Genomic DNA, 16,181 nt, shown 5'->3' on the forward strand with positions numbered 1-16,181 from the left:
ACCAAATCTCCTGGAGACCTGTTTGATCTGTCCAGCTTGGTGGTTTTCAAAAATCAGTCTGGCACACGAGTCTCCAGTTCCACACGTCCCTGTCACTCCCAACTGCATAGCACCCAGAACATTATCATTTATGCCACTTGCCAGGCCCCTATAGGCATTTGAGTTTGCACCCCTATAACTAGCTAACATTTGCATAGCATAGTTTAGGTTTCTAAATTTAAAGTAAGGCACTGAAAAAAACATGAGCTTTGAAATCACATAGATCTGGGTTCAAACCCTGGTTTGGCTGTCATACTATTAGTTGTATTACCTTGGGCAAGATACTTCTCTTCTCTGATTCTCAGTTTCCACATCTGTGAAATGGAGATCCAAATACATACCTGCAAGGTCTTTGAATGGATTAAAAATAATTAGTGCAAAGCACCCAAGAGGAAGTAGGAGCTCACTACATGGATGTAATTAGTAGAAGCAGCCGTTGTAGTTACACAAGTCCAATGTGGACACCAGGTATTACTATGATTATCCTCATTTTACTAGAAACTGAGCCTCTGAGAAGAACCTTCCCCAAGGTTACACAGTGGTGGAGTGGGGACTCAAACCCACGTCTTCTAGCTCTATATCTGCACTGTCCACTAGAATTTTCTGCAAGGGTATACTATATCTGTGCTATCCAAAACAGTAGCCAGTAGCCACACGTGGCTACTAATAAGCACTTGAAATGCGGCTGGTTGAAATTGAGAAATGCTGTAAGTGTAAAACACACACCTGATTTTGATGACTTACTACAAGAAAAAAGAATGTAAAATATCTCAGTAACTTTTATATTTATTACATGTTAAAATGATAATATTTTAGAAATACTGGGTTAAAAGATATGATTAAGGTTTATCTCACCTGCTTCTTTCCTCCCCACCTTTTTTTTTTTTTGGCCACACCCCACGACTTGTGGGATCTTAGTTCCCCAACCAGGGATTGAACCCGTGCCCTTGGCAGTGAAAGCTCGGAGTCCTAACCACTGGACCACCAGGGAATTTCCTCCACTTTTTAAAAAATGTGGCTACTAAAAAAATTTCAATCACGTCTATGACTCACATCGTGTTTCTATTGGACAGTGGAAACGCTAGAGCTTCTCCAGTAGAACACCTAAGACGAGGAACTGAATATTTTCTAAAAACGCATTTGCAACCCACTGCCCACCAGCCAGGAGCCCTCTGTTCCAGAAGAACGGTCGGAAAACATACCCACCAGAAAGAGACTTCAGTGCCCTCCTCTGAGTGCGATGACCCCTGAGGCCCAGGGTGGGGTGTGACTTTCCCTGGTCTCACAGAGTCAGCGGCACAGCTGTCACCGCGCCCAAGTCTCCTCAGCCTGATCTGGCGGCTCGTTCCACCATTCAAGAGTACCTAATGGGGTCTGAAAATCAGTGCTTTCACTTCGGCAAATGGAACCCCGGGCTAATAAAAGAGTCTGAGACCCCGGGTCTTGAAAAGGCCGGATCCCCTGGGATGATTCGCACCCCGGGTCTTGAAAAGGCCGGATCCCCTGGGATGATTCGCTGATGGAGCCAATCTCGAGCTGAGCCCGCCGGAGGTGACTTGGGCGCGGGAGCCTCCATGAGCACCTTGGGGCCAAGTTACTCGGAGGGGCGCCTCTTGCTGTAGATGAGGAAGTCCGAGAGGTCGTGCCACACGTTGCTGTCCTCGTACAGGTAGGTCATGGAGGACTGCAGAGAGGGCTGCAGCGTGGGCCGGTGGTACTCGAAGAGCCACAGGACCAGCCCCCACAGCAGCCCGGTGAACAACGGGAACGGGTCCCACCTGGGCTCAGGGATGTAGCCCTTCCCCACGCCCAGGCGGCACAGGGCAAACAGGAGGCGTGACATCAGGTACATGTTGATCTGAGGGAGGGAAGGACAGGGAGGTGGGGGTTACAGGTGGGCCCAGCCACCGGGAACCTTCTGCCACCCTGGGGCGCCACCTGCGCGCCGGGTGACTTGAAACAGTTACGTAGCAGGCATTTAAATGTGACTGTTGATGGCTTTAATTTATTATTCTTTTTCATTAAAAAATCTGAAAAATGAATATATTTCCATGGCTCGAAACTAAAAGGTAGCTCGACAACAAAAAACGCAATCCATAAAAGAAAAAAATTAATAAACTGGATTTCATCAAAACTCAGAATTTTTCCACTGTGAAAGCCCATGTGAAGAGGTAGAAAAGAAAAGCTTGACTGGGAGAAAATATTTACAAACACATATCTGACAAAAACTAGTATCTGGAATATTTTTAGAAACTCTCAAAGCTCAACAGTGAAGAAAGAAACAATCCAGTTAGAAAATGGACAAAAGACACAAACAGTTATTTCACTGAAGAGGTTACACAGAAGGAAAATAGGCACATGTAAAAAGGTTCAACTTCACTAGGCATCAGGGACATGCAAATTAAAACCACAATGAGATAGCACTATACACCTATCAAAATGTCTAAAATTTGAAATGTAATAAACCACATGCCAGCTAGGATGTGAAGAAACTGGATCATGCATATATTCCTGATAGGAATGTAAAACAGTACAATCACTCTGGAAATGCTTCAGCAGTTTCTTATGAAACTAAGTATGTATGTACCATATGACCCAGCAATCGCACTCCTGGGTGTTTACCCCAGAAGTGAAAACTTATGCTCACCAAAAACACGTACAAGAATGTTCTGAGTAGCTGCATGCCTAATAGCCAAAGACTGGAAACAACCCAGATGTTCTTCAACAGGTATATCCATACCATGGAACACTACTCAGCAATGAAAAGGAATGAACAGCTAATACATACAGTAACTTGGATGAATTGCCAGGAAATGATGCTGAGTGAAAAAAGCCAATCCTCAAAGGTTACATACTACAATGACTCCATTTATATAACATCTTTTTAAATGGAAGTATAGTTGATTTACAATGTTGTGTTTGTTTCAGGTGTACAGCAAAGTGATTCAGCTATACACACACACATATACATATATATGTATATATATTCTTTTTCAGATTCTTTTCCATTAAAGGTCATTACAAGATATTGAATAGAGTTCCCTGTGCTATACAGTAGGTCCTTGTTGTTTACCTACTTTATACACAGTAGTGTGTATCTGTTAATCCCAAACTCCTAATTTATGCCTCCCCCACCACTTCCCCTTTGACAACCATAAGTTTGTTTTCTATGTCTCTGAGTCTGTTTCTGTTTTGTAAATAAGTTCATTTGTATCATTTTTTTAGATTCCACATGTAAGCGACATCATATGGTATTTGCCTTTCTCTGTCTGACTTATTTCACTTAGTATGATAATCTCTAGGTCCATCCATTTTGCTGCAAATGGCATTATTTCGTTCTTTTTTATGGTTGAGTAATATTCCATTGTATATATATATATACCACATCTTCTTTATCCATTCATCTGTCAACAGACATTTAGGTTGCTTCCATGTCTTACAAATAGTACTGCTATGAACACTGGGGTGAATGTATCTTTTCAAATTAGAGTTTTCGTCTTTTCCAGATATACACCCAGGAGTGGGATTGCTGGATCATATGGTAATTCTATTTTTAGTTTTTTAAGGAAACTCCATATTGTTCTCCATAGTGGCTGCACCAATTTACATTCCCACCAACAGTGTAGGAAGGTTCCCTTCTCTCCACACCCTCTCCAGCATTTGTTATTTGTAGACTTTTTGATGATGGCCATTCTGACTGGTGTGAAGTGATACCTCACTATAGTTTTGATTTGCATTTCTCTAATAATTAGCGATGTGGAGCATCTTTTCATGTGCCTGTTGGCCATCCGTATGTCTTCTTTGGAGAAATGTCTATCATATAACATTTTTGAAATGACATCTTTGAAATGACAACATTTTTGAAATGGAGGTCAGAGCAGCTTTTGCCAGGGGTCAGGGAAAGGAGGGGAGAGGGAAGGAGATGGGTGTGTCCAGGATTCCTAGACTTTGGAAGTTCACAGGCAAGTGAAATTTCTATCAAAAAAACAAAATTGGGGAAACTTTCCCAAAATACAAAACGCTCATATCCTTAGATTCCACAATTCCATGTCTAGGAACTTACGGACAGACTAACATAAGTACAGGAAGATGTCTGAACAAAGATGTAGACTGCAGTGTGTGTGTGTGATGGCCAAAGGCTAAAGAGCCCCTAAATGTCCATCCAGAGGAGACTGTGAAATCAAGGCTGGTCCATCCCATCAGCAGAGGGCTCTACTGATGTTATAAAGGATAAGGGACTGACAAGAGAGGCCTCCAAGATACACTGACTGTTACATGAAAAAAAACGTAGTATGATCTCAATTGGTGGAAAACTCCTACTATGTACACTGACACAAGCACAGACAAGTTCTGAAAGGCTACACAATACACAGTTAAAGCGACTGTCTATATGTATATGTATAACTGATACACTTTGCTGTGCAGCAGAAACTAACACAACATTGTAAATCAACTATACTCCAATAAAAATTAATTTTAAAAAAGTGACTATCTCTGGACAGTGGCTGGACAGTTGGTGGGGGACAGGAACTTTCTTTTCAGTTTATTTTCTAATTTTATCATGATGTATCCTAAGCACCCAGAAACGTGCCAGGCACATAGGGGGTGCTTAGTTTGCATTATTTAAAATGTGAAAATAAAATATTATTTTTATAATTTAAGAATATTTAAGAAATTTGAGGGAGGCAAATTGGAAAGACTGCCAACTTTTGTATTGCCCAAGAAGGATGCTAAAACAGGAGCAGCAGCAATGATTAGCATTTAGTTTCATCACCTCATTAAAAAACAGAACTTTAACCCAGAAAAAAGGGCAAGTTACAGAACCAGAGACAATTCTTTGAATGTATTAAGTTTTGTTTTATGAAAATCTTACTCCAGGGTCATGTTTTTTTCTCACTTCACTGCAGAGTGGTGTTTTGTGCTTTTGTTTTCTTTTGTTTTGTTTTTTCAAATCTTTGCCCCAGAGAGCTGCACACACATTGATTTTGGAAATCATGGAATTCCAACAAGGCACCTGGTTAACAGAGCGGGAAACTGAGGGGGAAGTGACCTTCCCAAGGTCACACAGGGACTGGTGAACCACAGACCCTCGGACATGGAAGGGAACCAAGAGCTTGTCTTCTTTGACTCCCATCCCCAACTCTATACCTGAATCCTGTCCCACGCTCCACCTCCACCCCTCTCCCCAACCCACACCCAGCAGAGGGCCGTTACCTGGCTGTTGATGTTATTGTTGTTTCCAAACACCAGGACGCCCCCAAGGAAGGCAGCCACGAATGAGTGCACCTGGTAGGTCTCGCCCTGGAGGTGGGACTGCAGGGCGCAGAGACCCTTGTAAGTGAACACAAAGCTGGCCAGGTTCCGGGAGTGAGTGTACGTGGCCTGCAGGATAGCCCACAGCTTCTCCCGGAGGCTGCACAAACACAGGGAGCCGCCATGAGTGCAGGCCCAGCCGCCCCCAGGGCACTCACCCACCTGGCACACAAAACTGACCCAGGCAAGGAGCTCATGGGCTGATGCTCATTCAACCCCAGGCCTCTAGGCTCCATCTCCTTGGGGCTGCTCCCTCACTAGATTCCGGCCTTGACTCCACGCCACTTCCTCCGAGAGGTCTTCCCTGACCACTCTACATAAAAGAACACCCATCGTATTCTGTTCCCTTACCCAACTTTTCTTTTCTTTCATAGCTCTTATCACCACCTGACATTTATATACTTGCTTATTATCTCCCACCACTCCCACCCCATCCTAATGGAAGCTACCAGAGAGTGGTGTCTACATCTGGCTTGTTCATCCTCAGCCCCCAGTACAAGGCCTGGCACATAGTAGGTGCTCAATAAATATTTTTTTTGGAGTGAATATGTGAAGAAATGAATGAGCGAGTGAGTATGTACTATGTGCTGGATCTGGGGATACAAGTCTGAGAAAAAAGAGATCTGCTTGCTGCCCTCATGAGGTTTATGATCTAATGGGAGAGGGAATTATGAAATGAATAATCACAACACAAAGGTCAAACTTTGACCTTGACAAGACATGATCCTGGGGTGTGAAGAATGAGGAGTCAGTGAGGTCAGGAGGGGAGAGGAGTTGCATCCCAGGCGGTGGATCAGCACGTGCAAAGGTCCTGAGGAGGGACAGAGAATGGCGAGTAAAGGAACAGAGAGAAACCATTAAGGCCTGAGCAGAAAATATATGGGGCAAAAGCTGTGGGGGAGGGGCGGGGCTATGCTAAGTTTTGTCTTTATCCTGAGAGAAGCGAACATTTAAGTAGGACAGATGATTTGATTTATCTTTAAAAAATCACTAGGGGGGCTTCCCTGGTGGTGCAGTGGTTGAGAGTCTGCCTGCCAATGCAGGGGACACGGGTTCGAGCCCTGGTCTGGGAAGATCCCACATGCCACGGAGCAACTAAGCCCGTGAGCCACAACTACTGAGCCTGCGCTTCTGGAGCCTGTGCTCTGCAACAAGAGAGGCCACGACAGTGAGAGGCCCGTGCACCGCGATGAAGAGTGGCCCCTGCTCGCCACAACTAGAGAAAGCCCTCGCACAGAAACGAAGACCCAACGCAGCCAAAATAATAATAATAATAATAATAAATAAATAAATAATTAAAAAAAAAATCACTAGGGGGCAGTGAGGAGAACCAGGGAGAGGAGCAGACTGTATTCTGGGAGATCAGTTCAGGGCAGGCAAACGCAAGGGCCCTCAAGGCTGGAGAAGGACCTTGAAGTGTGTCTTCTGGGACGTGTGGAAGTCTGCCAGGTGAGTGGGGAGAGCCAGGAGTCAGCTGGTTCTCACACCATAGGAACATGGGCCCAGCACTGACAGTTCTAAGGCAAGCTGGATTTCCCACTTGTCAAGTGTTGGCACTAATCCTCCCTTCAAAATGTTTCTAGAATCTGAACACCTCTCACCTCCACTGCCACCGTCAAGGTCTGGGCCACCACAGTTACTCAACTGGATTATTGCCACAGCCTCCTACTTTACACCTACTTCTGCCCTTGACCCCTAGCAGCAAACTCTTCACTCTCTCACTATTAAAAGATAAGTCAAATAGTGGCATGTCCCTATACAAATTCTTAAAACAATTTCCTGTTTCCCTTAAAGGAAAAGCCAAACTCCTCTCTATGACCTAAAGCTGGACAGGATGGGCCTAGGTTACCCCTGTGACCTTCCTCTCTTTGTTTTCTCCCCTGCAATCCCTCTGCTGCAGCCTCCTCAAACTCACCAGGCATGATCCCACCTCAGGACCCTTGCACTGGCTGTTCCCTTGGCCTGAAACACTCTTTCCCTTGATACCCACTTGGCCAACTCTTCCATCTCCTTCAAGTCTTTACCTGAATGTCACTTTCTCACTGAGGCCTTCCCTATTTAGTTCTGCAGCCTGCCCCTCCTCCAGCACTCTGGATCCCCTTTCCCTCTTTCCCTGCTCTAATATTTCTTTCCCACAGCCCATACAATCTTCTAACATACCATATACTTTCCTTATTATGTTTATTTTCTGCTACTCCTTGCTAGAATGCAAGCTTTACAAGGGAAGTGATCATTCTCTGTTTTTTTTCACTGCTGTATCCCCAGCACCTAAAAACAGTGTCTGGGGGCTTCCCTGGTGGCCCAGTGGTTGAGAATCTGCCTGCCAATGCAGGGGACACGGGTTCCAGCCCTGGTCCGGGAAGATCCCACATGCTGCGGAGCAACTAAGCCCGTGCGCCACAACTACCAAACCTGTGCTCTAGAGACCGCGAGCCACAACTACTGAGCCAGCACGCCAAAACTACTGAAGCCTGGGCGTCCTAGAGCCCGCGCTCCGCCACAAGAGAAGCCACCGCAATGAGAAGCCTGTGCACTGCAACGAAGAGTAGCCCCTGCTTGCCACAGCTAGAGAAAGCCCACGTGCAGCAACGAAGATCCAGTGCAGCCAAAAATAAATAAATAAAATAAATAAATTTATTAAAAAAAATAATAATAATCTTTGAGTGTCTGGCACATGCTCAATAAATATTTACTGAATGAATGAATGAGTTCAATTTAAAAAAATGATTCGGAGGGCAAAAACTAGAACAAAAATAAATTTAAAAAAGTAAAAATACAGGGCTTCCTTGGTGACGCAGTGGTTAAGAATCCGCCTGCCAATGCAGGGGACACAGGTTCGAGCCCTGGTCCGGGAAGATCCCACATGCCGCGAAGCAACTAAGCCCGTGCGCCACAACTACTAAGCCTGTGCTCCAGAGTCCACGAGCCACAACTACTGAGCCCATGCGCTGCATCTACTGAAGCCCGCCCACTCTAGAGCCCGTACCCTGCAACAAGAAAAGCCACTGCGATGAGAAGCCCGCGCGCTGCAACGAAGAGTAGCTCCCACTCGCCTCAACTAGAGAAAGCCCGTGCGCAGCAACGAAGACCCAACACAGCCAAAAATAATAAATAAATAAAAAGGAATAAATAAATAAAAAGGAAAAATACATAAAGAAAAGATCTTACAGGGACTTCCCTGGCGGTCCAGTGGTTAAGACTCCATGCTTCCACTGCAGGGGACGCAGGTTTGATCCCTGGTGGGGGAACTAAAAATCCCGCATGCTGTGCAGCATGGCCAAAAAAAAAAAAAAAAAAAATAGAAAAAAATCTCGCAAGCAAGCTGGATTTGAGTAATAGGGTGTCCACGTGTGATTCTTTTTTTTTTTTTTTTTTTTTTGGTTGTACCAGGTCTTAGCGGTGGCAGGCGGGCTCCTTAGTTGCAGCATGTGTGCTCCTCAGTTGCGGTTCACGGGCTCCTTAGTTGTGGCCCATGGGTTCCTTAGTTGCAGCTCACTGGCTCCTTAGTTGTGGCACATGTGCTCCTTAATTACAGCCTGCAGCCTCCTTAGTTGTGTCATGCAAACTCTTAGTTGCGGCATGCACGTGGGATCTTGTTCCCTGACCAGAGACTGAACCTGTGTCCCCTGCATTGGAAGGCAGATTCTTAACCACTGAGCCACCAGGGAAGTCTCCCATGTGTGATTCTTATAAGCTCCAGATGAGGCTACATACATTAAAAACTAGACCACAAAGTGATTTCTGAGAAGTCTCTTGAGGGAAGTTATGGGAGATCAGAGGAAGGCCAAGAAGTCTGAACAAGGGCAGAAGGTAGGTCATGAACAGTTTTCCTGAAAAAGTGATCCTCAGAGAACTGGTATGGGTTGCTAGGAAGGAAATAAAGGTGGGGTGGAAGAGGAAAGGGCATTCCTGGTGAGGGGTACTGCATGAGAAATGTAAGGAGGTAGAACCACATGTGGCACATGAATGAATGGCAGTGAGTCTTGGTGCCAAGGGCACCCCAGGGTGGACGTGGGGGAGTAGGGGGGATGCCCCTGAGGTCAGGCTGCAGAGGGCCTTGAAGGCCACACCTGGAAGCTGGGCTTCTCTGGAGGACAGTGAGGAGCCAGGGGAACTTTCGAGATGGGATAATAGAATCAGACTTGTACTTTAGGAGGTGGTGGTGCAGACAGGTTAGACCCAGCTAGGAAGCTACTGCAACAGTCCTGGCACTGAGGGGTGACCACATTCTCTCCCAGTTTGAAGGGTGTGCAGAGGGGATGGGTACCTGCCACTCCGGAAGAGAAAGGTCATGACCAGTGCGTGAGGGGCCCGGATTTTGACTCCATAGCTGTAGAAACAAAAGAAAACAGTTACTACAGCACCACTGAATCAGTTTCTTTCTGACTCCCTGTGCCCCCTCCCCATCCCTAATCCTGACATCATTTTGGGAGGGAAAATAATGCTGGCTTTCAAGTTAGATCTGGGTTCAAAGTGGGTAGTACAGGGACTTCCCTGACAGTCCAGTGGTTAAGACTCCTCACTTCCAATGCAGGCAGTGCGGGTTCGATCCCTGGTGGGGGAACTAAGACCCCGCATGCCACGTGGTGTGGCCAAAATAAAAAAACCAAACCAAAGTGGGTAGTACAAAGGAAATAATATTTGGTGCCAAAGCCCTGCCCTGTTTTGCTGTATACACTTGGATAAATCATTTAACATCTCTGAGCCTCCCTTCTCCCATCAGTTAAAAGTATTCTCCATTTCAGAGTTGCTTCTGGCAGTTAAGGACATAGCGCATGTAAAAGTTCCTAATTCAACCAATATTAGTGTCTCTGCCTTTCTTTTTCTTCTTTATTGGACTTCTCCTCGCCCCACCAAGTTCTCCTGCTGTCTGGCCCCAATCTTACCAGGCTACAAGGTCTAAAAATCTTTGGCAGCCTCCTTGAGACAAATGTCATGAGCCCCATATTGTTGTCATATGAGTATCTGTGAGGCTTGCTTGAAACAGCAGAAGACTGAGAGCAAACATGTGTCCATCCACAGAAGGCTACTGGGTAAACAAATAATGGACCCAGCAGTCAGTGGAATGAATACCACACAGCTGTACAAGAACGAGGTGGCTCTATATGTGCTCTATGCTTGGTTAGAGCAAGGTGTGTAAACTTCTAAAAAGTTCTAACTTTTTATGCCTTTTGTGAATATGCTACATAATTTTCAAAAAATAAGTCAAATAAAAAATATGATCAAGTGACAGCAGTGTTACTGTAGTGGTGGCCACACTGAATGGCTTATTTTCTCACTGCCTAGCTGTGGGCCGGGCCCTCATCCTGGCCCCAGCAAGCTCTCTGCCCCACCTCCTCAAAGTCATGTCCCTTTCCCCTGAATAAAGAGACCCTCGGCCTCCTCCAGCTGGCCAGGGCTAAAAGGCTCCTTCCTTATACCACAGACACAAGCAGAACAATGCCCCCAACTCCCTACATCTGCTTGGCCCCCTACCCAAACTCCTCAAACTCAGGTGGGAGCCACTTACTACCACTCACAGGATCACTCTGCATCTTGAAAAATGGGATGCCCTGGATTAAAAAGGATTTAAAGGATACACAGGTACAGTGTGATATCCTGGAAGATCCTGGTCTAGACAAACTTGCTATAGAGGGCATTTGGGGGACAACTGGAACAATTTGTCTATCAACTGGACAGCAGTCAACATTATAGGATTATGATTAATTTCTTAAATGTAATTACGATAATCTAGCCATATAGGAAAATGCTCTTATTTTCAGAGATGCACATTGATATATTTAGGAGTAGAGCATCAAAATGAGTTACATTTTACACAGTTCATACGTCTCAGTTCTCAGTCATCCAAGTCGGCCTCCCTGAATGGATGGCCTCTCTTGACAAACAGCACATTCTTTTCCACCTCCAGGCCTTTGTTCAAACCATTCCCTCTGCCTGAGATGCCCTTAATCTCCCACAGCAAATTCCAACTCAGCCTTCAAAACGGCACCATCACCTCCTCTGTAAAGCATTCCTGATCATCTGGTATTGTCATGGTAATTTAATCATCAGTCTCCCCACTTTGACTCCAGGTCCTTACAGATGGGCCTGGGCCCACTGACGTTATCTCAGGGCCCACCCCACCCTGATCACACCAAAGCAAGACTGATATGATCTGGCCAGACCCAGGGGGAACCACCTTCTCCCTGACTCTGGGTGCCCATGGAAGCCAAGAGCCTGGCATTGAGATCAGGTATCCTCGGGTTTGAATCCTGGCTCTGACCCTGACTAAGTGACTTGACCATGAGCAATGAATCTTCCTCTCTGAGCCACAGTCTTCTCATCCAGAAAATGGGGACAATGGCAATTCCAACCTTGCACATTCATTCATTCAGTAAATATTTGAGAGCCTGCTGTGTACCAGGTACTAGGAATATAGCAAGGAACAAAATAGATTAAACTGGGCTTCCCTGGTGGCGCAGTGGTTAAGAATCTGCCTGCCAATGCAGGGGACACGGGTTCGAGCCCTGGTCTGGGAAGATCCCACATGCCGCGGAGCAACTAGGCCCGCGAGCCACAGCTACTGAGCCTGCGCGTCTGGAGCCTGTGCTCCCAACAAGAGAGGCCGCGATAGTGAGAGAGGCCCGCGCACCGCGATGAAGAGTGGCCCATGAAGAGTGGCCCCCGCTTGACGCAACTAGAGAAAGCCCTCGCACAGAAACGAAGACCCAACACAGCCAAAATAAATAAATAAATAAATTAAAAAAAAAAAAAATAGATTAAACTTTCTGTCCCCATTGTTGCAACAAAAATAGAAATGAGACTTTTCTGATAGACAAGGAAAATAAAGTAACAATGAACAGCCTGGGGAAACAGCATAAACAGGCCTGAAAGAGTTAATCAATCCTAGTTTTATTTTAACTGTTACTAATCTGTAGTGTCTGTAACTAGATTTGTCCTTCACAAAGCTAACCTCTAACATTCTCTGACACTATGTGAATTACATCCTGTACCTATCAGTCCCTAACTCTGTGTTAATTACACACTGCCCCTAACACTCTCTGATCCCACATGTGAATTACATCCTGCACCTGGTATTTACACTCCCTGCACTCCCTTGTAGCAAATCAACCCTTGTAACCTCTGCATTTCAGAAAGAAGGTCGCAGGCCTACAACCCAGAGGCCAACAGACCCAATTACCAAACAGACTCAATTACCAGGCTGCCTGAGGCCAGCTGTGACTGTTTGGAAATAATGCAAGAAAAAGATAAATGCAAGACCTTAATTACTTTGAGCCTTATCACCTACCAGACCACGAGGCCCGGCTATATAACCTTGCCCTTATTCCCCAGAGAAGGGGGGCACAGTTCTTGAGGTGCTAGCTGGCTGTGTTTCCCCTTTGCCTGGCAAAGAATAAAGCTTCTTCTTTTCCTCCAAATCTCTGTCTGTTTCTGTTTGGCATTGGTGCACTGAGAGCCAAGATTTTTGGCATCACCATGAAGCTCACTTTCCAGTGAGAAAAACAATAGAAAAACAGGATACATAAGTGAACTACTTAGTGTCAGATGGTGGTAAGTATTATGGAGAAAAATTCAGTAGGGAAGGAGGTGGGAAGTTCAGGGATGGCTTCATTGAGGAGGTGACAATCAGAGGCCTGAACAAGGTGAAGGAGTGAGCCAGTCAGACATCCATGTGAATAGAACAATAATTACAGCAGCCAACAGTTATATACATACCAGGCACTGTGCTAAGCATTTCACACATACTGACTCAAGCCTCTGACAGTATATAAGTACTATTATCAGCCCCATTTTATAGAAATTGAGGCTTAGAGAGGCTAAAAGACTTGCTCAAGATCACGCAGGTAAGGGGCACCAGGATTCAAACCAAGGTGGTCACATCCACACAACCATGCCATGCTGCCACTAAAATGCCAACTTCAAGAGCATGCAGATCTTCCGTTTGTTCTCTGATGCGTCCCCAGTTCTGGCACAGTAGGCTCTCAATAAATGATAGATAGCTGTTATGCATGAAGTTCAAAGGAAGCTGAGCTCCCGTCCTGGCACCAGCCAGGGGAAATGACCCCAAGACCTCTTCTGCAGGTCTTCAATTTGCTCAGCAAATATTTGCAGCTTCATTTACATCACGACTGAGGCTTATCAGGAGTCCCCTGTGCCAGAAGGGACTTACAGAATTGAGAAGCGGCATGAAAGCCCACGCGCAGCTTAATGGAGGGAGCACAGAGAGGCAGGGCCGCCGGCTGGCTAGAGGCCAGAGTCCAGCTTCCCATTAGACCCAAGGGCACACAGCGGCGAAAGAGGGGAAACTGGGCCCAAATGAAGGGAGACAGGGGCTGCATGGGAGGCAGTCAAGGCAAGAGGTCCAGGTTGCAAAGCACGGAAGACCCAGAAACAGCGTAGTGGGAGCCCCGGCTCAGAAGGCGCTCGGAACCCAAAATCCAGCGCCCACTGCGCCGATATTGGACACCGAGAGACCTAGGGACACACTAGGGCTCCTCAGGGGCGCACAGCGCGGCGGCGCCGGCCCCAGAACCCGCTTCTCCGACCCCATCAGATCGGTCCTTCAGCCCCTGCCCCGCCCCACCGCCCGACTCACACAGCCCCGTTCCGGAAGCCCTTAAGCATGGACAACGCTGCGTGGTAGCGGCGCTTGCGCAACAGTGCGTTGATCGCAAGGAGCAGAGTCCGCAGCTGCGGCGGGGCGGCCATAGTGCGGGCGGCGCGCGGGGTGGCGGGCACCGAGCAGGACGGCCGCCCTGACTGCTCCGGGCTCCTCCTGCTCAACCCTCAGCGCCGGACAGTGCCGGGCAGCGCAGCCGCGTCTTTGCGCCCATAAGATGCGTCTGCTGTCACTCATACAAGGAGAGCCAATCACAGGACTCACTCATCTCACCAGGGGAATGGGACGCAAGCACACTCCCGAATAGCGGTCTGATTGGAAGAGAGGGAGAGCTTGTAATCAGTCACAGTGGGCTCCGCCCGATTCGACTTAAAGAAGGTTAGAAACTTGCTCCTGGATTTGTCCAATCAGAAAGCGCGTTTCTCTCGGGCTTGGAGAGAGGTGTGTCACCTGGGAGCTTGGAAGGAAGTTTCCTAAAAGAGGAGCTGCCCTCCCTAGAGTTGGGATGGTGGCACTGCGGGGAGCCAGGCCTTATCTTTACACATGACAGTTCTGATTGGTTAACATTGATCATAGCGATCTTCTCAGACCATAAATGCCTTGGCACCCTTTGGGTTTCCATTTATTCTTAAAAACCAAACTCCTTCCCACGGCCTGCCAAGAGAAGACTCTGTATGATCTGGCCCTTGCTTCCCTCTCTAACCTCATTCCCACACTCTCCCCTCCTCCCGTCACTTGCCTCCTAGGTCACTCCTCTCCAGCAAAACTAGCCTCCTTGCTGTTCCTCGAGCGTGACGCTCCTGCCTCAGCGCCTTTGCACTTCGATTTCCCTGCCTCGTATGCGTCACCCCAAGTTCTTCCCATAGCTGGCTCCTTCTCAACCTTCAGGTTTCAGCTGAAATGCCACCTCCTCAGAGAGGTCTTCCCGGATATCCCATCTAAAGTAGCACTGCCCACTCTCTGACTCATTACCCTCTTTTATTTCCTTCATAGAACTTTACACTCTTTGAAATTATTTATTTGCTACATGTTCATTGTCCACTGCCCTTACCAGACGGTAAATTCCATGAGGGCAGAAACCTTGTCTGTCTTGTTTTCTGCTGTAACTCCAGTACTTAGCACATGGCAGGTGCCCAACATAGGCTTGTTGAGCAATATAGTTCTGGGTTATCTCCCAGAACATTGAGGGGTGACATGTATGATGTCACTGTGTGGAGTTGTTCCTGGATAACAGTTACACACTGAGTGGTGGCTGTGATTTGTGAGGGTGTCCCCTGGTACATGGGCCATCTGGTATTTATCTGTGACATTATTGCCTGGGTCAGTGTCAGAGGATGTGGTCAGAGGTCAGTGAGGAGGAATTATGCTGGGCCTTTTTTATCATTACAACTGGATTTTCTTTTGGGGGGGTTAATGGTGGACTAATTTATTCAGTTAATCTTCCCTCTGAAAATAGCAACATTAGATAAAATATAAGAATATCCTCTGAAAAACACTGAAATGCTTAAAAGCCTGGGGAATGCTCAGGCCAATTATTAGGTGAAAACTGGTAACCAGATATTTAACAAGAAGATTGGAATATTGGAGCACCAAAGCTACTTATGACATGAGGGCTTTTGCTAATATTGAACCTGTGGGTTTCAGTTCATCAACCACAGAGGGCAAGAGGGACAGAAGTGAAAGTCCAGGGCCTGTCCAAGGTGGGGAGTCTAATAGAAGAATCTCCTCACATTAGGCTGAGACCCCAAGGGTCTCACCCTCGAGTTTAATGTGATATGAAGCTGCACACTCCACACCACGAGCCCCAAGGGAGTTCAGAAAAGGTTGCCTTGATATTGAGCAGAACAGTTGGAGGAAAAGGAAAGGGGAATATTTTAAAGCTCTTTCTTAGGGAGTTGTGACCATTGATGAGTCCTTTTGTGCCCCAGGGAGTAGAGCCCAGTAGCCCAAGAATTCTCAAGCCATAAACTGGGAACCTAGTTTGAAGTAACAACTGGATTGCCCCTAGTTATCATTGGAAGTGACTGGAAGTGCCCCCAAAACTTTGACAAAAGCAAATGCAAAGTCTCTCTGAAGAGGGCACATTTATCAATATCTTTGCCTTCAAGGAACCACCACAAATAATTTTTCAAGGTGAGACCAGCACACAGTCAGAGATAACTAGGAACCCAAGACTTCATGAAGAAAAAATAGATACAACAGATGGGAG

At 46.5% G+C, this 16,181-nt stretch overlaps 1 protein-coding gene across 1 annotated transcript; it reads right to left on the reverse strand.

Annotated features, from left to right (window-relative positions):
- Positions 1-805: 805 nt before the first annotated feature.
- Positions 806-14,169, reverse strand: PXMP4 (peroxisomal membrane protein 4). The gene is made up of 4 exons (XM_007193270.2): positions 13,949-14,169; positions 9,620-9,682; positions 5,254-5,452; positions 806-1,897 (listed from the first exon to the last, which is right to left on the reverse strand). The coding sequence occupies exons 1-4, from the start codon at positions 14,059-14,061 to the stop codon at positions 1,634-1,636; spliced, it is 639 nt and encodes a 212-aa protein (XP_007193332.1). The 5' UTR covers positions 14,062-14,169; the 3' UTR covers positions 806-1,633.
- Positions 14,170-16,181: the final 2,012 nt, after the last annotated feature.

Source organism: Balaenoptera acutorostrata, chromosome 15 (genome assembly GCF_949987535.1).
Source record: "Balaenoptera acutorostrata chromosome 15, mBalAcu1.1, whole genome shotgun sequence".
NCBI classification, from domain to species: domain Eukaryota; kingdom Metazoa; phylum Chordata; class Mammalia; order Artiodactyla; family Balaenopteridae; genus Balaenoptera; species Balaenoptera acutorostrata.

Excerpts from the sequence above, each read along its gene's own strand:
- PXMP4 (XM_007193270.2), bottom strand. The coding sequence starts at position 14,061 with ATGGCCGCCCCGCCGCAGCTGCGGACTCTGCTCCTTGCGATCAACGCA. Across the intron at positions 9,683-13,948 it reads GGCTTCCGGAACGGGGCTGT|CTATGGAGTCAAAATCCGGG; the intron begins GTGAGTCGGGCG and ends TTGTTTCTACAG. Across the intron at positions 5,453-9,619 it reads TTTCTCTTCCGGAGTGGCAG|CCTCCGGGAGAAGCTGTGGG; the intron begins GTACCCATCCCC and ends GTGTTTGTGCAG.